The 25,410-nt window shown below is 39.0% G+C and overlaps 1 protein-coding gene across 2 annotated transcripts in view; it reads left to right on the top strand.

Annotated features, from left to right (window-relative positions):
• The window catches only part of ALKBH8 (alkB homolog 8, tRNA methyltransferase), a 65,713-nt gene that overhangs the window by 18,428 nt on the left and 21,875 nt on the right, over nucleotides 1-25,410 (top strand). For both annotated transcript variants that reach the window (XM_003828351.5, XM_003828350.5), the window contains exons 8-9: nucleotides 17,621-17,727; nucleotides 24,423-24,574. In XM_003828351.5, coding sequence (XP_003828399.4) covers nucleotides 17,621-17,727; nucleotides 24,423-24,574 — 259 coding nt within the window. The remainder of the gene's footprint in view (nucleotides 1-17,620; nucleotides 17,728-24,422; nucleotides 24,575-25,410) is intronic.

The following is a 25,410-nucleotide window of genomic DNA, read 5'->3' as shown; positions in this document are numbered from 1 at the left end:
ATGACTTTCCACTCTTGCAACTTGTGCTGTTCTGTTTTATTGATTGATTGATTGATTGATGCTGTGTAATTACTTGAATTTCTCCTAGCACCTTACTCCACACCTAGAATCTGAGTACTATACCTTTGGCCCTATTTCTTTATTTTCTCATCTTTGACATCCTCAGTTGTTTTAAGAACTTTCCTGTAATGCCTATGGCAGCTTCCATTTCATTGTAATAATTTTGTCAGTGGCATTATTGTTTTGGTTTTTTTGTAATGCTTTTTTGTTTTGTTTGACTTAAATATAATGTCAAAGACTCTAAGCTAAAGTCATTGACGTTATATTTAATTCTTTACATTTCTCTCTTTCCCAGGAAATTTCTAAGATCTCTTTCAACTCTTAAATGTTCCAACTCATGGTGTTCCCATGAGGTATTGTTAACTTTAATGTAATTCTTCAATGCTTTATTACTTAAAATGCTTTATTTTTATGACTACTGGAGCATATTCTTCTTAAAGCTTATAGGATGTCTAAAAATAGTGTACATTTTATATTAAGCAAAAATAGTCTTGATTTTTTTCAAATACATTAGTTTTCCCTCTACAACTAAGTTGTGATTTTCTTTAAGGCTTTTGTACCTTCGAAATATGTATGATATGTGTATAAGTGAGGATGATTTTAGCTGCAATTAATAGCAGAAAACCCAAATAAAAATGATTACAAGGCAAAACAAGTTAATATCTCATATAACAAGATATCTCAAGGAAGGCTGGTTCCAAAAGTTTTAACTTGTTGGCTCAGGTCAGTAATTTCATCAAGGAACCAACCAGTTTCTTTCCATCTCAAATACTCAGTGCTCCCCTAACTAAGGATGAGCTTAGGGAAATATCCAAGGAGTAGGCTGCATCGGGATATATGACAATAACATATACCTGTGAAGTCTACTAGGCTTTTGTTTTTAGGTAATCCTTCACTGATGAATTTGTCCTGCCTTAAATTGCAGCCTGCCTTTGCTGGCCAGGCATGTTTTGAGAGATGCCCTTGCTATAACCTTTTATGATAATAAACTAGTAATGTTGTTGGGCAGGTAACTCAGTTCACCAAGTACTGTAAGAGTTGGTCAGCTGACAATGAAAATAACTATTTAATGTGCATCTCCCTAAAACCAGTACCTAACTTCTATTATAAATAAGGAAGAACACTTTTGATTAGGACTTATCTGGGAAAACGAAACTAAAATTTATGAAGATGATTTTTAAAGAAAAATTTTATTTAACAATTTTTAGATTATATTACAACTATGTACTAATTTTTTAGAACAAAGAATGAGTCACATGAACTTTGTTTTTGGTATTGTTTTTCTGATAAAATATGGTAGCATGATAAAAATTCCTTTATTTGACTTTTATAGCTTGATTATAAAGAGTGCATCGTTGTGTTATTTGCTTTATTTTTCTCTTCGTTGTGAAAGTCCTGACTCTGCCAGATTTTCAGATGTTTAATGGATTTGCATGTGATTTAAATGGTCCTCTGACATCCCTTTTATCAATTTTGGGAAGTCCATCTTTTGTGAGAATTGCAATTTCAATTAGTTTTGGGTTTGCATTGCACTGGCTAGTATTTATATAATCAACATTCACTGAAAGACTGACCAAAGGGATTACCATAATGGGCAGAGATAGCTGCTGATATTGAAGAGAGAGAGAGCTATTTGGGCAGGTACTAATTTTATGGAAGTCCGTTCATCAGTAAATATTTCTTACTATGATGACTTTTGCAACTCAGTGGGTGGGGATAATTGGATAGTTGGGTAGTAAAGACCCCATCTGCTGAATGTTTGCTATAGAGGGCCACGTCTTTCAGTATATTTCCTGCTCTCTTTCCAGGCTCATGCTTTCAGCAAATACCTGTTGAGTCCTGCCTGACTCCTATGTTGAGTCATAGGGTACTGAGTAAAAATTATTTATGCAGTATCTTGAAATACCTAGCTGAATGGGTTTTTTTAGTCGTTGTTTTTTGTTTTGTATTCCCAGTCTGGTCAATCAGAATGACTCACAGGGTACTTCTGTTCTAAGAGTTTATTGTTTTAATGGACAAATGTTTCATTATTTTCAGATCTTTAGCACAAACTGGAAAAAACACCCAGACATTTTCTTTATACCACTTAAAACAACAGTACAGTCTGGACCGCAGACATACTGGCTTCATCTCCAACCTCAAATTCAGCCCTCAATATTTGCCTATATAAGCAATGTTTACAGCCTCAGAAGCCAAACAATCTCTTCTTTTAGTTTTTATCTTGATTCCAGGCCCCATACTTTATTCTTATCTGAGAGTCCTTGGAATATTTTCATTTCCTGAAGTTCTGGAAAATGGATTGTCTCTGCTGTGTAGCTCCTCTCTCCTTTCTCTCATTCTTTATAGCTTATTTGTGAATTTTTTACTCTGTCTCTGTAGTGCCCTTAGCATTAAAAAGATAATGATCTACCATTCTGGTGGGTGTATATTTCTCCTTCTTTGTGTGTTTGTTTGTGTGTATGTGTGTGGTTTGTATCTAAAGCCATGGTGACTTCTGTATGGCTGTATATGTATATTGATGTAGATGTGGGAAAAGAGCGTAATTCTCATGTGGGTTCTTTAGTTGCATCATAGTATAATTAAAGTGGCATTGGGCCAATCTTCATTTTTCCTTTTATCCTATGGGTCTCTAACATTCAAAACTTCTGGAGTAGACAAGTAGATCTGCTGGTTTGTGGGCCAGAAATAAATAAATGCTCTACCTTGTTTGATTATGTCATTTTTTATACATTGAATTCTATTTTTCACTTTTAAGCACTTTCCTTAGTAACTTAAGTTCTGAAGATTCTTCTATTTTTGTGTAATTTTCTCATCTTTTCAGGATCTCTTGGAAGCCAGCATTCTCTTTTGCATAAATTGGTCAAATAAGACTCAGTGCTGACAGTTCTTAACAGGCACTCTTTATCTTTTTTCTGTGGAGTGGGAGCTTCTTTATTCAAGCCCCTTCAATAAGGATAATGTCAAAGAAGTATACCTGTTTCAGCCAGCAGTCTGCTAACAAAGTCTGTTTCATGGCATGACATCATAAAATAGAACATGCTGCTGTATTTGGAGCCTTTGGAGTACTGATTCTTCCATCTTTTCAGTTAGAACTATGTGCATTTACTTTGTAGCAAGAAAGCAGCATTATATCACTCCATCTAGATTGTAGAACTAGAATAAAATTCAGAAAAATCAATAGAGTTCAGAAAACTACAGTAGAAGCCCGCTTAGGTGGTATAGATGAAACTACCAGTTGGCTGCACTTAAATTAGGGAATAGTCATAATAAAAGATACGTACATACTGCAGACATTTTAACACATATAAATTCACTCATCAATATTTTGTTGCGGGGCCAAAGTCTTTGCATCTGTGAGGGGCCACAGTCTGCTTTGTCTCTCCAATTTCATTTCTTTAAAGTGAAGCAAACGTTTAAAGACATGAAACCATCTGAATGTGGGGTTTTACATTTTGATGTTTTTGTTTCCAATATTTTATAATCAAATTTTCACATTTATTGGAACATTGAATTTATTTTTTGCCTTTATTGAGTCATTCTACAATATTCAACTTGGCTTCTATAGAAAAATGCTATCTTTTCTCGCTTAATTTTCATTCATTTATGTAATATTAAATTAAATAATAAAATAATTACAATGATAAGGGTAACTGGCACAGTGATTTGGGAACATACACAATTTGACTTGTTAAGCATATAGCTCTACTGGTGAGAATAGAAGTGCATGAACATATTGGAGAGTTGTCTATCATCAACAAATATTCAGGGCATGGGTACACATTATAGAAGGAATGGAGCATGTTGGTTGGTTAAATGGATGTTGGTTAAAAGAACTTTTACTTATGTGACCAGCATTGTACTGTGCATTCTAGGGGATACAGAAATACCTTCAACCTTGATTTTTTTCCCCTCAGATATTAGACCTGAATATCTAACATTCTTCTTTTTTTTTTGAGACGAAGTCTCGCTCTGTTGTCCAGGCTGGAGTGCAGTGTTGTGATCTTGGCTCACTGCAACCTCCGCCTCCGGGTTCAAGCAATTCTGTGCCTCAGCCTTCCGAGCAGCTGGGATTACAGGTGCCCACCACGCGTGGCTGATTTTTGTATTTTTAGTAGAGACAGGGTTTCACCATCTTGGCCAGGCTGGTCTTGAACTCCTGACCTTGTGATCCACCCGCCTTGGCCTATATCCAACATTCTAAAAGGGATTTTAACTTGTCTAAATCAAAGCTCATCGTCTTTGTTTTCAGCGATTCACCGTCCACTGTCATTCTCCCATACGGAACAAAATCTTTGCTCTTTCTGGGTTTCCTGCTCTGGTTAATGACCCCACTGTCATTAGAACATTCAGAACATGGCAAATATTCCTTTTCTTTTTTTTTTTTTTTTGAGACAGGATCTTGCTCTGTTGCCCAGGCTGGAGTGCAGTGGCACACTCATGGCTCACTGCAGCCTCGACCTCCCAGTCTGAAGCAACTCTCCCACCTTAGCCATCCTAGTAGCAGGTACTGCAGGCGCGAGCTACCATGCCCAGCTAATTTTTGTATTTTTTGTAGAAACGGGGTTTTGCCATGTTGCCCAAGCTGGTCTTGAATTCCTGGGCTCAAGCAGTCTGCCCTACCTTGGCATCCCAAGGTGCTGGGATTACAGGCATGAACCATTGCACCTGGCTGGTGTCAAATATTCTTGAAATGTATTTCAATGATTATAAATTTTGCTTTTAAGTACTGCTTTATTGCATCCCATGTTTTCTGTTAAAAACTGCTTTGTGGAGATATAACTGACGTCCCAAGCACTGCACATACTTAATAAAAAGCTCATGAAACCTTCACCACACTCAAGATAATGAACATATCCATCATTCCCACAAGCTTCCTCATGCACTAATTTTTCCTCATGCACTAAAGATTTCATCTACTTTTTTGTGGCTTATGTTATTGCTCTTGTTACATTTGAGGGTGACTTTTGTTTATTTCTCTAGGTTCTTTTAAGATTTTTTTCTTTTATCTTTTGTTTTTTTTTTAATGATCCTGCTTATTCTGCTTATTTTGATTGGCTTGTTTATTCTGCTTGGGAATTACCAGGTTTCTTGAATCTGTAGATTGAGTTTTTCCATCAATTTTGGAAAATGCTTAGTAATTGCCTCTGTAGATTTTGCCCCTGCCCCATTCTTTCTTCATTTACCTTTTTTCTACATTTTTTATTTTACTTATCCTGTCTTCTGTGTTTTCTATCTTTTGTCTCTCCATGCTTTACTCTAAATAGTTTCTTCTGTCACTAATTCTTTATTTTGCTGTGTTAATATGCTGTTAAGCTCATTCATTGATATCCCAATTTCAGTTACAGCATTTTTCTGTTTTAGAATGTCTGGTTTTTCTTTATATCTACAGGGTCTCTTTTTTATCATTTCTGTTCCCTGCTGAAATGTTCAAGCTTAGCATTTATATCTTTAAACATGGTAAGCATCTTTGTTTTATAGCCTATTTCTGATATTTGAATATTTGAGGTCCCTGTGATTTTTTCTGTTTCCCCTACTAGGCTATCTTTTTCCAGAGCAGGTACTGTGTCTTATTCTGATTCAGAATGTCTGATATGGAGGCTGGCTTTCTACATTTATAGAAAGCTCACAGGTGCTTTTGTTATTTAGCTAGATTTTATACCATTGAATTAGAAAATGCTGAAATGCTAAAGCTGTGTAGTATCAACTCCAAGGGCAGTGGGATTTTAGATTTGTTCTTTAAGACAAAGAATAAATAGAAATTAATATAGGCCCCCAATGGTAGTTCTAATCATCATTCAATTAAATATTCCAGTGCAATACTAGAAACTGAAGAAGTTAAACCAATATGTGTATTGGTTTCAGATCCTGGGATGTTTGTACCAGGGCTGAATTAAACACTGGACTAGTTGGGGGACTTGGGTTTTAGCTTATCCCTATTAGTAACTTTTAATTGACCATGGAGACAATTTCGGTGCTTTCTGTCTTAAATTGAAGTTGACATGTAATACTTGCATTTTAATTGTCATCAGGAGTTGATACACAGTTAGTAATATGAATAGTAGCTACTATGGCTTCTACTCCTTTGACCATCAGCACTACCATTGCCATGATCATTACCGCCAACAGCTAACTATTCTGTGCTAGAGACTGTGGTAGATGCTATATTAAGTGAACTTTTCCTCATGGGGAGCAATCTAGGGCCTCAGGAATAGATACACCCATGACTGTTGTTCTTATTACCCTAGCTGTCTCATTTTGGTTCTTTGTGAATCTGATGGTTTACTTTGCTTAAGGAGGAAAGCCCAGAAAATAAACAAATGGAATTTAGGAAGTCTTCTGTCCAAATATAAAATATACACCACCCTATTTGTAAAAATACATTATTTATGATTCATTCATTCATTCATTCAAAAATATTTGTTGAATATAATGTACTAGACAGACTGTAACAAGTAAACAAAGATACAATTTAAAATTTTTTTAAGCTAAAATATTTTATTTCTTCTATAACCTTTTCTTTTTTTTTTTTTTTCTTTTTTTTATTAATTTATTTATTTTTATTGATCATTCTTGGGTGTTTCTCACAGAGGGGGATTTGGCAGGGTCATAGGACAATAGTGGAGGGAGGGTCAGCAGATAAACAAGTGAACAAAGGTCTCTGGTTTTCCTATGCAGAGGACCCTGCGGCCTTCCGTAGTGTTTGTGTCCCTGGGTATTTGAGATTAGGGAGTGGTGATGACTCTTAACGAGCATGCTGCCTTCAAGCATCTGTATAACAAAGCACATCTTGCACCACCCTTAATCCATTTAACCCTGAGTGGACACAGCACATGTTTCAGAGAGCACAGAGTTGGGGGTAAGGTCACCAATCAACAGGATCACAAGGCAGAAGAATTTTTCCCAGTACAGAACAAAATGAAAAGTCTCCCGTGTCTACCTCCCTCTACACAGACATGGCAACCATCCGATCTCTCAATCCCTTCCCCGCCTTTCCCCCACTTCTATTCCACAAAACCGCCATTGTCATCATGGCCCATTCCCAATGAGCTGCCGGGTACACCTCCCAGATGGGGCGGTGGCCGGGCAGAGGGGCTCCTCACTTCCCAGTAGGGGCGGCCGGGCAGAGGCGCCCCTCATCTCCCGGACCGGGCGGCTGGCCGGGCGGGGGGCTGACCCCCCACCTCCCTCCCAGACGGGGCGGCTGGCCAGGCAGAGGGGCTCCTCACTTCCCAGTAGGGGCGGCCGGGCAGAGGCGCCCCTCACCTCCCGGATGGGGCGGCTGGCCGGGCGGGGGGCTGACCCCCCCACCTCCTTCCCGGACCGGGCGGCTGGCCGGGCAGAGGGGCTCCTCACTTCCCAGTAGGGACGGCCGGGCAGAGGCGCCCCTCACCTCCCGGACGGGGCGGCTGGCCGGGCAGGGGGGCTGACCCCCCCACCTCCCTCCCGGACGGGGCGGCTGGCCGGGCAGAGGGGCTCCTCACTTCCCAGTAGGGGCGGCCAGGCAGAGGCGCCCCTCACCTCCCAGACGGGGCGGCTGGCCGGGCGGGGGGCTGACCCCCCCCACCTCCCTCCCGGATGGGGCGGCTGGCCTGGCGGGGGGCTGACCCCCCCACCTCCCTCCTGGATGGGGCGGCTGGCCGGGCGGGGGGCTGACCCCCCCCACCTCCCTCCCGGATGGGGCGGCCGGCCGGGCGGGGGGCTGACCCCCCCACCTCCCTCCTGGATGGGGCGGCTGGCCGGGCGGGGGGCTGACCCCCCCACCTCCTTCCCGGACGGGGCGGCTGGCCGGGCAGAGGGGCTCCTCACTTCCCAGTAGGGGCGGCCGGGCAGAGGCGCCCCTCACCTCCCGGACGGGGCGGCTGGCCGGGCGGGGGGCTGACCCCCCCACCTCCCTCCCGGATGGGGCGGCTGGCCGGGCAGAGGGGCTCCTCACTTCCCAGTAGGGGCGGCTGGGCAGAGGCGCCCCTCACCTCCCGGACGGGGCGGCTGGCCGGGCGGGGGGCTGACCCCCCCACCTCCCTTCAGGTCGGGGCGGCTGGCCTGGCAGGGGGCTGACCCCCCCACCTCCCTCCCGGATGGGGTGGCTGGCCGGGCGGGGGGCTGAACCCCCCCACCTCCTTCCTGGACAGGGCAGCTGGCTGGGCAGAGGGGCTCCTCACTTCCCAGTAGGGGCGGCCAGGCAGAGGCGCCCCTCACCTCCCAGACGGGGCGGCTGGCCAGGCAGGGGGCTGACTCCCCCCACCTCCCTCCCAGACGGGGTGGCTGGCCAGGCGGGGGGCTGACCCCCCCACCTCCCTCCCGGACGGGGCGGCTGGCCGGGTGGGGGGCTGACCCCCCCACCTCCCTCCCGGACGGGGCGGCTGGCCGGGCGGGGGGCTGACCCCCCACCTCCCTCCCGGATGGGGCGGCTGGCCTGGTGGGGGCTGACCCCCACCTCCCTCCTGGATGGGGTGGCTGCCGGGCAGAGACGCTCCTCACTTCCCAGACGGGGTGGCTGCCGGGCGGAGGGGCTCCTCACTTCTCATATGGGGTGGTTGCCAGGCGGAGGGTCTCCTCACTTCTCAGACGGGGCGGCTGGGCAGAGACGCTCCTCACCTCCCAGACGGGGTCGCGGCCGGGTAGAGGCGCTCCTCACTTCCCAGATGGGGCGGCGGGGCAGAGGCGCTCCCCACATCTCAGACGATGGGCGGCTGGGCAGAGACGCTCCTCACTTCCTAGATGGGATGGTGGCCGGGAAGAGGCGCTCCTCACTTCCTAGATGGGATGGCGGCCGGGCAGAGACGCTCCTCACTTTCCAGACTGGGTAGGCAGGCAGAGGGGCTCCTCACGTCCCAGATGATGGGCGGCCAGGCAGAGACGCTCCTCACTTCCCAGACGGGGTGGCGGCCCGGCAGAGGCTGCAATCTCGGCACTTTGGGAGGCCAAGGCAGGCGGCATGCTTCGCTGGGTGGTCAGAGCTATTCGCCCATAGTCCGTAGCCCAGAGCCGGGGCTGCTTGGCTCTCCGTCCCGGGGGGCCGGGGCCGGGCTGGAGGTGTGCGAGCCTCTCATCGCCGCCTCCCAGCGCAGCCACCCGAGCCGCCGCCGCCGCCGCGGCCTCCCTCCATGGCTGCGGCGCCGCCACCCCTATAACCTTTTCATATGTAAAGTAAAACTTAATTTTATCGAAGTGGTTTGTGAGCCCATTTTTGAATGTTGGTGGATTTCACTTCATAGTTCCTGCAAACAAATGAAGCAAATAAATGAAGCCATGGTATATAAGTGAGAGCTCAAAGCAAGTGGTCTCAGTGTAAACACATCAACATAATATATTATCTGTTAGGCATTTAAGCTGAGCATTTATAATATTGAATGTGCAGTGGTGGCTAAAGTGTCTCCAATTTAGCATTTTCTTTTTTGGCTGATTTTCCAGTTATGCAACATATATTTTGTTCTCTATTGTGCCATTTGACAGTGTGTCTAGACCGTTATCCAGAAAGATGCCTTTTATTTTTATTTTACATTACACTTGAGCTTAGCTAGACAAAACAGTTCAAAGCCATCTGTATTTGGGGGTGAAGAGTAAGAGAGGGCAGAATCTATTTGTTCAGCAGCTGAGGCCTAGCTTTGGAAGTCAGGGTTGTATTTGAAAGGTGGAATTTGCCAACTTTTGCTATACAATAGATTTTTTTGTGGTGTTTTCTTTTTAACTTTTTGCTGGATCTAATTTTGCCTATTTCACATATGCAGTACTGCAGGCACATTCCCAGATGTATATACCCTAAATGTGTGCATGGTACCTGATCAACTAGGAAAGCTTCTACACCAGAAGCATCAAACGATGTTCTGCCTCTCATTTTCTCTCAGTAGCAATGAGAAATAAGTGCCTTTGGACCCACAGTGGTATTTAGCTGCTGCCCGTAACACTTCATCGCCCACTCTTTGATGCCATAGGACACCATCCTGTGCTCATGTGTGCAGTTTTTCTCCTTTCATGACCAGATTATTGAGGCTTGTACTTTATGAAATTGCTGCTGGCTGCAGAACAAGGGAATAGAACTTGTTTTCTTTTAGTCACTTTCAAATGGGAGGTCCTGTATGTTGATTACAGGATGTGTTGGTGACATTGCCACTTTTCCTTCGAGCTTCATAAGACTTTGTAATTTGGGGATTCTAACTTTCAAGACATTTAGCCAATGGATTTAAGTTTCCTGTGTGTGGGGGTTGTTTTCTGTTTTTGCTTTTTGTTGTTGTTTTGTTTTTTAAACATCCCTTACCAGTAGGAATCAGGGTAGGGAAACAGGTTTGTGGTGGGCCTTGATTTGTTTTTGTTTTTGTTTTTTTTTTGGTGGAGTCTCGCTCTGTTGCCCAGGCTGGAGTGCAACGGTGAGATCTTGGCTCACTGCAACTTCCACTTCCTGGGTTCAAGCGATTCTCTTGCCTCAGCCTCCCAAGTAGCTGGGACTACAGGCGCCCACCACCACGCCGGCCATTTTTTGTATTTTTAGTAGAGACGGGGTTTCACCATGTTGGCCAGGCTGGTCTTGAACTCCTGACCTCAAGTAATCTGCCCACCTCGGCCTCCCAAAGTGCTGGGATTACAGGCGTGAGCCACCACACCTAGCCAGTGGGCCTTGATTTTAACCTATTCTAAAGGAGGAGGCCATATGGCATAGGTAGAAGGTTTAAAGGTCACTAGCATCAGCCGTTAGTCTCCAAGGTGTCTCCAGGGCAAAATTACTGTCAATTCCTCTGCCCTGGAAAATACCAGCAAGCTTTTCTTCCAGTTACTTTTCAGCTTAGCAAAGTGTACTTCTGGGGGTATCACTTTTTGTGGAATTTCCTCTTTGCTGTTTAAAATAAAAAGGAAACTCTTACTTCATTTGGGTCAAATGAAATTGTTAGCACAACTATAGAATATTTCTGTTTGGTAGACTGTGGGAAACAGGTGAACTTTCAGCTATGAAATATTTTCTCTAGTTAAATATAGTAAGTTCTGCCCTCTTAGCTTTTATCATTCTCTATGAATCACACATCGTTTTTCACATCATATTGTCACTTGTCCAGCTATTCTTTAGGGATTTCTCTAAAAAGGTTAATCATCTCGGCCTCTTTCTAACCATTAAGGATCAGGATTAAATTTGTCTTCTTTCTCAGAAGTGTTCCCAGTAGCAGTATATTCTTATTTATCCTATTTAGCCAACGTGGAGATCTGTTTATTCCTTCATGTGCTTTTCTGTTATGAATGTTAACTTTTCTTCGTTGATAGATTGATAACTGTGTCTGGCATTTTTGTTCTCTTGTATTTTGGATGTGTGAAAGTTGTATAAGATGAGAATGTCTAAGGGTTTTGTTTGCTTAGGACTGAACATTATCCTCAGTCATGCCCTATAAGCTTGCTGGGCACTTGATCTTTATTGACTCTGCCATCTCAGAAAATAGGTAAAAACAAAAAGAATAATTGGAAAAAGCTCCTGTGGAGCAAAATTTTCACATAACAGAATGATTCAGCAGTTTCAGGGGAACTTTATTGATTGAACATTTTTTAAAAGTCTTTTTATTTTGTGGTCTTTTAACAAGCATTTAGTTAAAGTACAGATAGTTTAAATATGATGATACTGAAAATACTTTATTTTGATGATGGAATGTTGTAGGAAAAATGTAATTTTCATAGGAAGTCTACATTTAATTTTATAAGTAAAATTATATCTAAATTTAAAAAAACTGTACTGTCAAATTATATGCCAAAATAAGTTTCAGAGATATAAAGGATAAAATGTGTAAAAAAAAACAGAAAATCTGTAATAAAATAGGAGCGAATATTTATCTGATCAAGATGGGGGCTTTGTAAGCATATGAAGAAATTGTGTTTTTGTGTCTTGTAGTCATAAAATAGATTGACGACATTAAAAAAAAAATGCAGAACTTCCAAGGCCGGCTATCTAAATTGTGGGGCCCAATTCCAAATGAAAGTATAGACTCCTTATTCAAAACATAGGAAGATGGACCAGAAAGGCACTAAAGTATAAAGCTTTTCCTTCTGTGGTCTTTCTCTTCTTGTCAAAGTGGTTTTTATTTTCTATTTAGTGCCAAATAGAAATTTCTTTATCAGTGTAAAGTGCCAAATAGATTTCTTTATCAGTGTAAAGAAATCTAAATTTTGATTTATTGGCATGAATTTTACCATTTGTCTTCATATTGTGTGACACTAGTTTTAAATGCAAATGTAAGAACATGTAACTCATATGGAATCACCAAACTTTTTTTTTTTTGGTCTTCAACTTTTATTTTAAGTTCAGGGGTACATGTGCAGGTTTGTTACATAGATAAACATGTTCCATGGTGGTTTGCTGCACAGATCATCCCATCACCTAGATATTAAGCCCAGCATCTGTTAGCTATACTTCCTGATGCTCTCCCTTTCCCCACCACCCCCTCCAACAGGCCCCAGTGTGTGATGTTCCCCCTCAATGTGTCCATGTGTTCTCATCATTCAGGTACCACTTATAAGTGAGAACATGTGGTATTTGGTTTTCTGTTCCTGTGCTAGTTTGCTGAAGATAGTGGCTTCCAACTCCATCTGTGTCCCTGCAAAGGACATGATCTCATTCCTTTTTATGGCTGCATAGTATTCCATGGTGTATATGTACCACATGTTCTTGTTCTAGTCTATCACTGATGGGCATTTACATTGATTCCATGTCTTTGCTATTGGGAATCACCAAACTTAAACAATTTGTATTTTGTACTTGTACATTCATTTGTGATCATTTTTACCAGAATAGTGGAAACACTGCACAAAACTAACCCAACAATAACCATTTTTGTTTCACTTCTTGATTTGTGCACCTTCTGCTAACATTGTCTGTCTTCTAGAAGGACTGGAAGGAAATGGAATTATAAATTTTCAGGAGTCTGGCTCCAGGCTGAAACCCTATGTGATTTTTCAGGCCTCACCATAGGTGATGACAACGGCTTTACCTGGTGGCCTCATGGGGGAAAAAGCTGCCCTCCTCATAGTAGACTTGATGCACAGCCAGTGCATTACAGTCTAAGTGGAGTTGTAATGAAGGGGTCAAACCTCCCTGGCTGGTTATGCTCTTATGCCTATTTGCATTCCTAGCCTAGACACCTTCATTCCTCAAACTCTATCTGAGGTCTTTGGCTGACGTCCTCTTCAGGCACCTCTGCCTAGGCCTTTTTGTGGAGGAGGGAGTTGGAAACCTCAAAGACATTTTCCTTACTCTGACTTGGTACTAGCTACTTTTCAATTCCTAGTCTTTCCCACTCACCCTTCCCCTTACCGCTGAGTTTATAACACTGCTGGAACCTTTCATTCAGGGTTCCCTCAGCAGTGAGACAATCCCCACATTCAAGATGATCCACCTCACCCTCAAGTCATGCAGTGTTCAGTGGAGAAAAATGGGACTGGGGGGAGTTGGTGCTTCCTCTGGTTTTAGACCTTTGTTTATACTATTATATCACAATAAGTGATCAACTTCCATTTTTGGCTTATTGCATTAATCCACTACTCTGAGCTCTTTCTTTCAGCCTTCAGGTTGTCCTGTCATTCCGTATTCTTCTACATCATCATTTTCACTGTTAAGCAGTTGGCTAACACAGGGAAGTAACATGAATAAGAAAGGATATGATGGTGGGGTTCCTTGTGTTACTTTAGACAAGTTAAATTTAATTGAGTTTAATTATGCAATGAATGATTGATAAATCAGGCAATGCCCTGAACCAGAATAGGTTCAGAGAGACTCCAGTGCTACCGAGTGGTTGGAGAGAATTTATGGACAGAAAAAGTAAAGTGACATATAGAAAACAGAAGCGAGGTACAGAAACACCTGGATTAGTTACAGCTTGGCGTTTGCCTTATGTGGACATGGTTTGAACAGATGGCCACCTTTATTGTGTGAAACTCAGTGATTGGTAAAATAGTAGGTAGCAGTCTGTTTAGACATCCAGTTAGATTACAGTTCACTATGTATGAAGAACCTTTAGGCTGAACTTATAAGGAGGCAACTAACTTTAGGCTAAATTTAATTTAACACTTGATTGCTTGTGTTTCTTAGAACACCATTGTCTTCTTTCTACATTTGAAGCAAGTTCTGGAGGACCCTCTAGGCTGTCAGTGTACCCTCACTCACTCAGTGGTAGACATAAAGTGCTTACTGTGTACTCTGAGTCTCGGTGAACTCTCACACTTCCTGTTTTCATGGGACATTGTGGACACATTACCCAAATGGGCCTCAAGGAACTGTGGACAAGCATATTGCGTGTATCTCCTTGCTTAAGCCCATGCTCCATTGTTACATCAGACTTCATTTAACACAAGTTCAAAGATAAAGTTAAGAATTTCAATCAGTGAGAAAAAAACAAACAATCCTATCAAAAAATGGGCTAAGGACATGAATAGACAATTCTTAGACGATATACAAGTGGACAACAAGCATGTGAAAAAATGCTCAACATCACTAATTATCAGGGAAATGCAAATCAAAACCACAATGCAATGCCACCTTACTCCTGGGAGAATGACCATAATAAAAAAATTTAAAAAATAAAAGATGTTAGCAGGGATGTGGTAAAAAAGGGAACACTTTTACACTATTGGTCAGAATGTAAACTAGTACAACCACTTTGGAAAACAATGTGGAGATTCCTTGAAGAACTAAAAGTAGATCTGCCATTTGATCCAGCAGACCCACTCCCAGGTATCTACCCAGAGGAAAAGAAGTTATTGTACAAAAAAGATAATTGCACACACGCTTATAGCAGCACCATTTGCAATTTGCAAAAATATGGAACCAGCCCAAATGCCCATCAATCAACGAGTGGATAAAGAAAATGTGGTATATATAGACAATGGAATACTACTCAGCCATAAAAAGGAACAAAATAATGACATTCGCAGCAACCTGGATGGAACTGGAGACTATTATTCTAAGTGAAATAACTCAGGAATGGAAAACCAAACATTGTTATGTTCTCACTCATAAGTGGGAGCTAAGCTATGAGGATGCAAAGGCATAAGAATGATACATTGGACTTTGGGGACTTTGGGGAAAAGTTGCGGGGGTGAGGGGTAAAGGACTACACATTGGGTACAGTGTACACTGCTCGGGTGATGGGTGCACCAAAATCTCAGAAATCACCACTAAAGAACTTATCCATATAACCAAACACCACCTGTTCCCCAAAAACCTATTGAGAAAAAAAAAAAAAAAGATGAGGAATGGTCAATTTGATACAGAAAAAGAAAAACATTTAGCTTATTTGGTTGTATATTTTTCCTCCTTGAAACTTGGCTTGTATATGCCAGGACAAGTGTTTCAAAATTAATATCATGTTCATATATCTCTTGTGAGTTCTAATCACTTGTTTAAGCTGAAATTTTCCTATTTGAAAATCATTACTGTCTGTTGATGGGAGGGAATAAGTTTGAATTTCACAAATACGTATGTATTGTGCCTTTGTAAAACATGTTCAATATTAGCCAAAAAGTGTAACTTCTAGGTGGATATAGAGCTTGTCTCTCTTCACTCTTGTAGCCTTTCATATCTCACTAAATGATTAATAAAATTTGTTTAACAAATTAGAGTCTAGTCTTCTAGAATATTTTCCCATCATGACAGTTTTCATCTGGATATCTGGGCATGGATTTCCTTTAAGCCACAGATAATTGTCTCTAATAATAAATATGCTCATTATTCTTTCGAGGTGTGGGCCTTGGCTTCTATTAACAAAACTGAAACCTATATAAATTGGTTTAAAAAGAGGCCACTGTGGTTTTCCCGTTTCCCCCCAACAATTTATTATGAATTTATTTATTTATTTATTTATTTTTTGGTGAGACGGTGTCTCGCTCTGTTTCCCAGGCTGGAGTGCAGTGGCGTGAACTCAGCTCCCTGCAACCTCCGCCTCCTGGGTTCAAGTAATTCCCCTGCCTCAGCCTCCTGAGTAGCTGAGATTACAGGTGCCCACCACTATGCCCGGCTAATGTTTTGTATTTTTAGTAGAGACAGGGTTTCTCCATGTTGGCCAGGCTGGTCTCAAACTCCTGACCTCAAGTGGTCTGCCCACCTCGGCCTCCCAAAGTGCTGGGATTACAGGCATGAGCCACCACGCTCAGCCAATTATGAATATTTTCATACAGAAAAGTTGAAGAATTGTACAGTAAATACTTATATGTCTGCTACCTAGATTCGACAATTAATATTTTAATATACTTGCTTTACCAAATAATCTAACCATCTTCTCATCCCTTTATCTGTTTATTGGTCCATCTTTTATGTATACATTTTAAGAAGGTTGCAGGTATCAATACACTTCATCTCTAAAAACTTCAGAATTAATCTCCGGTGTTTCGAATGCTTTCAGGGTATGACTATATGAAATTATATGTAGACATCTGGAACAGATAACTGTTAGGAAATTAAACTCTATCACATTACTTTATTTTCCATACTTAGATTGGAAGGATAGGTTAGAAAGGAAGAAAACTACTTTAGCTTTGTATACTTTTTTATAGTTTACAGAGAATTTTCATGTGTATTATCTCATTTGATCCAATATTACTATTAATAGTAATAGTAGCTACCATTTATTGAATGCTTACTTTGTACTAGGTACTATGCAGGTTTACCTTTAAGGAAGGTACTATGCTGAATTATTTTCGTCCCACTTACAGTTGGTTGTCATATCTATTTTTCAAATGGATTGATTTGTTCCCTTAAAAGAATAGTTTTCAGCCCTATAGTAAGCCTTTTAAGTTCATATTTGTCAGCTGCTGCTATTTTTAGACTGAAGTCTTTGGTTTTTGATGGGTTCCTAGGGCACAAGCATTTTCTTGGATATTTTGTCATTATAGGTTGCTATTCAGAATAATATTTGAGCATAACTTAGGAAAAGTTGCTGAAAATGTTCCTTTTTTTTTTGATTGTCTCTTTATTAATCAGCCACTAATCCCAGTAGGTTACATTACTTTAAAGGTGCATTTAATATTTATTTCTTCTTAGATTATTAATTATTAATATTCTATGAATAATAAAAAACAACAGCTAGTTTTTGTGTATTTATTATACTGTGTGCCAGTTATTGTGATTACCTTTATAATTGTCTATATAATTTATGTAAAATACTGTAAGAGTTGAGAAGCAGAGTGGGGTTAAATGGCTTGTCCTGTGTCACGTGGCTCATAAATGGAAGAGCCAGGATATGAGTGTTTCAGCTCCAAAGTCCCTGTGTTTGACCTCTACTCTGCTGTTTTCTACGGTGTGATCCTGAGACCACCTGCTTCATAATTTCTTGGGGTGATTATTAGATATGGAGATTTCTGAGCCTTACTCCAGACCTACTGATTCTGAATCTCTGTGGATGAAATACCTTTTTTTTGTCATTCAGTTGATTCCCATGTACAGTAAAGTTTGAGAACCACTGTGCTATGCTTTTCTGCAAGCACTGTTATGTTTTAATCTCTGTTAGCCTAGAAAAATAGCCAAACTCTATTAATCATTCTTATCCTTGGAGTATATGAAATTTTGGATTGATCTTTATGCTTTTATCTTTGCTTCAAGATTGTCATGGATTTTAAGCACCCAGATGGCATTGCAGTGCCAGTTATGTTGCCTCGTCGGAGTTTGCTGGTGATGACAGGAGAATCTAGATACCTTTGGACCCATGGGTATGTATTGAAATATGACAGGATTCTTTTACTTTATGAGACTTCTCATTCTTCTGTGTTTGAGCCACGGGGACCATGCCCTGTGCCTGCAGATTGAGGCTTCTGGGTTCAAAACTCCTAGGGGCATCTATCTAGTTTTGTTTTTGTTAAACATTACCTTTTTACTTGGAAAAAATTCTTAATTTATAGCAAACTTGCAAGCATAGTACAGTGAACTCCCTTCACCTTTCACCTGCATTTACTAATTTTGAATATTTGGGACATTTTTTATTTCTCTCTCACATATGTTATCATTATTATTTTTACTGAATCATTTTAGAGTAAGTCATAGACATCATGGCTTACTCTTCCATGCTTCATTGTGTATTTCCTAAGAACAAGGACATTGTGTATGTCAGGGATTGGCAAGCTATGGCTAGTGGGCCACATTCAGCTCTCAGGCTGTTTTTGTACAGCTCTTGAGCTAAGAATGGTTTTTACATTTTTAAAGGTTGTAAGACAAAAAAACAATGAAGAATATTTGACAGAGACTATATGTGGCCCTCAGTGCCTAAAATATTCACTCTCTGGCCCCTTACAGAAAAAGTTGGCCAAGCTCTGTTCTATAAAACCACAGTGCAGTGCTCAAATTCAGGAAATTCAACATTGATAAAATACTCTTATTATACTCTTATACAATCCATATTCAAATATTGCTAGTTGTATGTTATAGTGCTTTAAGCATTCTTTCTGATCCAGGATTCAGTCTGTGATCCCACATTATGTTTAAGTCTTGTCAATTCTGTTTAGTCTTTTATTTGAAAGAGTTTCTCAACTTTCCTTTGCTCTTAATGACATTGACTCTTTTGAGGAGGCCGGTTGTGTTATAGAATGTTTTGCAATTTGAGTTTGTTTGGTTTAATCAAAATCTAAAGAAATTAGTATGTGCTTCTGCTAGGGATACATCTCTAGCCTTTTGAGGAGAGACCATTACACTGCTGCAATTTACATATACTGTCCCTCATAATACTGCTGAGTTCTGTACTTATTAATTCTGTTCTGCTTAGAGATTTTAGCTGACATATTTTTATAAAAACTCAAGGAAATGAACATGTAAAAGAATTTATAACCTGTCCTAAATGTGAGCCATTAAAAAATGATGACCTGATTTTGTGTACTGGGGCTTAAATTTATGTGATTTTTTTTTCATGGCCATTAACATATTTGCACTTAAAATAAAAAAAAATGATGATGTGATCCATTAATTTCAGGTCTTCTTAGAATTCTGAGAATAATGACATTTTCTTTTCTGGGTTCAAGCATTTTTGCTATCACTAATGTTTAAACTTCTTAAAAGTAATAGTATTACTACAGCAAATACAAAATAAGAAATTACTTTTCATGGATATATTGTGAAAATATTTTAATCTATTCTGATAATGGTACAGGTTAATTTTCCTAAAACAACATTTGATCACATTATTGTCTTACTGAAAGCATGTTATGCTATTAAATGTTAATAGAGTTGTCTCTGGAAAGTTAGATTATAGGTAATATTTATTTTTAATGTTCGCTCTGGAATCAGAATTCTCTACAGTATTTTTAGGGGAAAAAACCCTCAGTATTATTTTTGAAGGCTGCCATTGGTACACATTGCCTGTAACGCCACTCTGTGTGTGTGTGTGTGTGTGTGTGTGTGTGTGTGTGTGTGTGTGTGTGTGTGGAAGAGAGAGAGATGGGGAAATGGGGGAGAGAGGGAGGGAGGGAGGCAAAGAGACCAGAGGCAAGAAAGAGAGAGAGAGAGAGAGATAACAAATGATACACCAATCATCGAGATGTTTATCAGAATCTTTGGGTGGAAAAGAGAATAGATTGGAAAAGCATATTTAATACACTTAAAACATGTATAAATAGCAGGAAATAAGCCTTGATAAAACTTTTTGATTTCTATGCTGAAGAAACAAAAGCACTAGAAAGCATTGTAGAGGGACATGGATTGAAAAAAGTTAACACTGCCCTGTAATTTTAATTCCAGATACCTCAATCTAACTTTAATTTGTTCAAGTTCAAATTTACTATTCTAGCCATCATACCTTAAATCAAAGGTGGAAGACCGGCAGCATAGGGGGTAAACTTAACAGTCAGGTATTTTCTATTTGGCTGATGCAATAGTTGTCCACATGGTGGCAGTTTATTTTTTTCAGTTTTCTACATATAAAAATTAGGAGTTTTCACATAAAAATTTGAATTTTCAGCTTCTCTTGAAAATTGAGAAGATCTGATAACATTGAACCTTAGTATTGCTTGGCAGCAGTACCTGAAACTGTGTGTCACTAGCATTCTTTAGGTGGGGGGCCTACTTCTCCAGTTCCCTGCAGTTCCTACCCCTTTCTGTTACTCCCTGATCTAAGGCTGAGCATCAGTTGTCATTTAACACTGTGCTTGTACTATTGTTTTTATCTTAGAGTTACATGAAAATTGAGTATTTCTTGAACTCGTGTCTGTATTAAAAGTAGGAGACAGGGCCGGGTGCGGTGGCTCATGCCTGTAATCCCAGCACTTTGGGAGGCCAAGGCGGGTGGATCACAGGTCAGGAGTCTGAGACCAGACTGGCCAATATGGTGAAACCCCGTCTCTACTAAAAATACAAAAATTAGCCAGGCATAGTGGCATGTGCCTGTAGTCCCAGCTACTCGGGAGGCTGAGGCAGGAGAATCACTTGAACCCGGGAGGCGGAGGTTGCAGTGAGCCAAGATTGCGTCACTGCACTCCAGCCTGGGTGACAGAGCGAGACTCCATATCAAAAAAAAAAAAAAGTAGGAGATGGAAAGCTAGCCTGAATGAGAATGTATGTTTCAAGAAAAATGGCACAGAGCACTCTGCTTTTTTGAAATGAAGATTAATCCTATGATAAACAATATATTTCTAAACAAGTTCACCTGTTTCATTTATTTATGCCATCTGACTGGCCCCAGGAAGCATTATTTCATGAGATTATGTGAATGCTCCTTTTAAATTATTTCTGGAGCATTTTCCTTGTGCCAGGCATTGTTCTAAAAACTTTACATATATTAACTCATTTAATTTACACAATCATAGTGGGAAGTTTGTTCCATGGTTTTGTCCTTATTTTTGAAGGAAATTGGAGCATAAACAAGTTAAGTAACTTGTACAAAGTCACGAAGCAGTAAGTTGCAGAGCCAGGCACTCTGGTTTCAGAATCTGTGCTCTTACCAATGATATTATGGCTAAATTTGTTGCTCCCTTTTCTCTTATGCTGTGCCTTCTAACCTTCACACCTTTGCCAGCCCTGTATCTGTTAACATATAGCTCTTTTACTTCCTTCATAATTTATCAAGTTTTCCTGACTACATAAACTTGAAATAATTTATTCCTTATCTTAACTTTTAAAGTCTGTATTGTTTCCTACTACCTTGAGATGTCTCCTCTATTATATTGAACTATTATTTAAATCTATAAAACTGTTTTTATATTCTTATTGAATATTGTCCCAATTTGATTATAATTTGAGTGCAGGGGGAAAAAGATGTTTAGCAATGTTTAAATAAATCATTACTTTAACATATGGATTACCTGTTCTTAAACATTTGAGATTGTTGGAAAAGCAGTTAGGAACTCCTTGGCCTTTGCTTAAAGTGTAACTTTAGGCAAGTGAAGTAATTGATTTAAAAGAACCATAATAGAGAATGACTTACTCTTCAAAAGAGGAATTAGCTTGCTAACAAGAGCTTCAAGATACTTATTCCTCTAAAATATCTTGACTTTGTTCACTACCATGGTTTTAATCATGTATAGCTATTAGAACAAAAGTAATGTAAATTTGGGCAATGATTGCTTTTTTTTGCCTCTACAAAATTGCCTTTAGGACAAGCTTTTTAAAAAGAGCCACCTGCACGTTGTGCACATGTACCCTAAAACTTAAAGTATAATAATAATAATAATAATAAAGCCATTCTCCTACTATGTTTTATGAGGCTGGCATTAATTACCCTTGACACCAAAACATGTGAAAGACATTAAATAAAAGAAAATTACAAACCAACATCTCTCATAACAGAGATGAGAAAACCCATAACAGAACATTAGAAAGTCAAATCCTGCAATATACATAAAAAGAAAATATAACCTAGCGGAGTTTATACCAGTATTTCAGAGTTGGTTTAGCATTTCAAAAATCAATGTAATTCATCACGTTAAAGGAATAAAGGAGGAAAAGCATAATCATCTTGATTGATGCAAAAAGTATATTTGACAAAATTTAGTACCCATTCATGATAAAAGCCCAGCAAACTAGGACAAGAAGGGAACTTCTTCATTGCGTTAAAGGGTATTTATGAAAAACCCACAGCTGACATCATATACTTAACGGTATTCTATTGAACGTTTTTTCCAAAGATATTGAACAAATCAGGGATGTCCGCTCATACTCCTTCTATTTAATGCTATATTGGATATCTTAGCCAGTATGAGAAGTCAAGAAAAAGAATTAAAAATCATAAATATTTGAAAGGAAGGAGTAAAATTCTTTATTTGTAGATTACATTATTGTGGATATAGAAAATCCTAGAGAATCTACAATACAAGTTCCAGAACTAATAAGTGAATTTAGTGGCATACAAGGTCAATATTTAGAAATTAATTTTTAGAAGATGAAATAAAAATGCTATTTAAAATAGCATCAAGACTCATAAATATTTCCTTTCCAGTACTCAGAATTAATTTATTGAGATGTTGTTTAAAAAGCAATTAGCCTGAGAATTCTGTTTCTTACAACAGATGGAGTGAAATATGGCAATGACAAAATGAAAGTTGAGAATTGAAATACATTATGTTTTTCATTTTAGGATCAAATCCATTTTAGGTCGACGTTTCTCTTTCTAGATCACCTGGCTGTTATTATAGTAAAGAGGTATCAACAACTTAAGTAAAAAATTATAATTTTATATAATTTGCTGAGATCCTTCAGGATTAGCACATTCCCTGCGAATATGAAGCCCACTTCCATAGAGAGATAACCTTGCCTAGAGTAAATCAAGAAGATCTGAGTCTTAGGAATAAGTTTTTAAAAGATATGCAACACACATAGACTGAAAATTCTAGAAAAATTATTGCTATCCCTAGGAAACTTAATGTGGTTAATATATCAGTTGTCCCCCAAATCTATGGAGACAGTGTAATTCCAGTCAAAACTCTAGAAGGCTTTTCTTTTTTTGGCAAAATTGACAAACCGATTCTAAAATTTATAAGGAAATGTGATTGTCAAAACAATCTTGAAACAATGTTAGGGGATTTATTCTGCCTGATTTTTAAGACTTACTATATGGCTATATAATCAAAATAGTATTGTTGTACAGACAGACAGATAGATCAGGAGGACAGCATACAGTCCAGAGATAACTCCATACATAAAAGGTCAGTTGATTTTTGCCAAAGATACCAATGTAATTAAATGTGGAAAGGAAATTTTTCATCAGATGGTGCTGGAACAACTGAATATCCATATGGAAATAAAATGAACCTGAATCTATCTCATACCATTCACAAAAATTCATTTGAGGTAGATCATAGATGTAAATGTGAAAGCAAAAAGTGTAAAATAGTCTAAAAGAAACTTTATAAAAAACTGTTTTTGTGACCTTGAGGTAGCCAAAGTTTTTTTAAAGAGAGATTTCATAACACACTATTAAGAAATAATAAATTAGACCTCATCAAAATTAAAAACTTCTGCTCATCTAAAGATACCATTGAGAAAACGAGAAGGCAGCCACACATGGAGAGAAAATACCTGCTATTTATTTATGTTTACGTCTATATCTTTATCTATCTGTATCTAACAAGGAATTGGGCAAAAGGGTTGGACAGATCCTTTATCAAAAAAGGATCTATGTGTGTCTAATAAGCACATGAAAAGATGTATAGCATCATTAGTCATTAGATAAATAATAAAACCACAATTTCATACCACATGCCACTCACTAAAATGGCTAAAATTTAAAACTCAGAAAATACCAAGTGTTGGTGAGAATGTTAACCAGCCTGAAACTTTCTCATATATTGCTGGTTGGAGTGTAACATTTTACAACTACCTTGGAAAACTAGAAGTTTCTTACCTTATGACCCACCAATTTCACTCCTTATTACCTGTTAAAACCCACCAATTTGACTCCTAGGTATTTACCCAAGAGGAATAAAACTGTATATCCAAAAATGATGTGTATAAGAATGTTCACAGAAGCTTTATTTGTAATAGTCCCAAACTGTGGACTTGTAATTACCATGTAGTTATTTTTAATTTTTAAAAATCCAGTCCAGTAATCTTTGTTCTTTAATTGGAGTTTTTAATACTTTTACGTTTAATATATTACTGATAATGAATTTAAATTTACCATCTATTTGTTTCCTCTTGGCATCATCTGTTCTTTTTTGTTTTTTTTAGAATTGGTGTTAATTAAATATTTATTTTATTTTCCCATGGAATAATTTGTTGTACATTCTTTTAATATTATTGTCATGAAGATAATTTCCTTAAATACCTTTATTTCTTTGTTTTTCCACAATGTCTAACAATTCAGAGAATCCAATAGATATTTGTAATAAATTCTTCTAGATTTTCTCTATTCACTTAACATTTTTAAAGGCCTGAAATATTTTTATTAATACAATATTAAGTAAATTTTTTTGACTATTGTTTTTAGAATCACATGCAGAAAATTTGATACTGTTCAAGCATCTGAGAGTCTTAAAAGTGGAATTATCACCAGTGATGTTGGAGACTTAACTTTAAGCAAGAGGGGACTACGAACATCATTTACATTTAGGAAAGTGAGGCAAACACCTTGTAACTGTAGTAAGTATATACTCTTATCTCTTCTGTAAAATGGAGTCAGTTTAATATAAAAGTCCTTTAAGGTCCTGTCAACACCTAGGAGAGCTTTTTCTGAATCTCTCTAATGGCATTTCCTGTATTTTGCCTTGTATTGCACTTTCATGCACTTTTCTTAACCACCCTCATTAGAGTTTACATTCTTTGAAGGCAGGGTCTGCATCTTATCATCTTTATTTTTTCCAAACTTAGTACTTGAGTTGGGTGCCCAGTAAATGTTTTACTTATTGAAGTAACAGTTAAGAGTGCTACAATTGAAGGGCAATAAAATATTACTTGTTTAAAAATGGGTATTGTTGGGAATGGTTTGTCAAGTTTCTAAATTATATCTTATTAATCCAACAGGGAAGTTGGAGATGACAAATTGTTCTATAGTACATAACTCTAGGGAGATAAGCGATAGTTTATGTTTTAGTCAATTTGAAAACTCAGAAGGGAATAAAAACTGCTCAAAAACTTGTCAAGAGGATGCTATTTTGAATCGTCTGTACAAGTACATCATGTTCTGGATTTCTTTGACTCAATTAACAGACACCTCTTTCATTTTGTAAATAATATTTTGTAATGATAGTAATAATAAAATCCTTTTTATATCTTGGGGGTTTTAATTATGGGTGGTATCTACCAACAGCTTTTGGATTTAGTCATAATCTTGAAAACATTTAATTAAAAACTCTTACTATATCTACAAAATGTTATCCTTTTAGAAAACTTGAAATTTCTATATTTTATATCTTGATGTTACTGAAGCTTAAAAGAGCTTTTTATTTTACTAAAAGTGTCCTTGAAGCCTTAAAATA

This window comes from Pan paniscus, chromosome 9 (assembly GCF_029289425.2).
Source record: "Pan paniscus chromosome 9, NHGRI_mPanPan1-v2.0_pri, whole genome shotgun sequence".
Taxonomy (NCBI): domain Eukaryota; kingdom Metazoa; phylum Chordata; class Mammalia; order Primates; family Hominidae; genus Pan; species Pan paniscus.
Note: the sequence above shows the minus strand (reverse complement) of the source record. Positions and strands in the feature narration are given on the sequence as shown.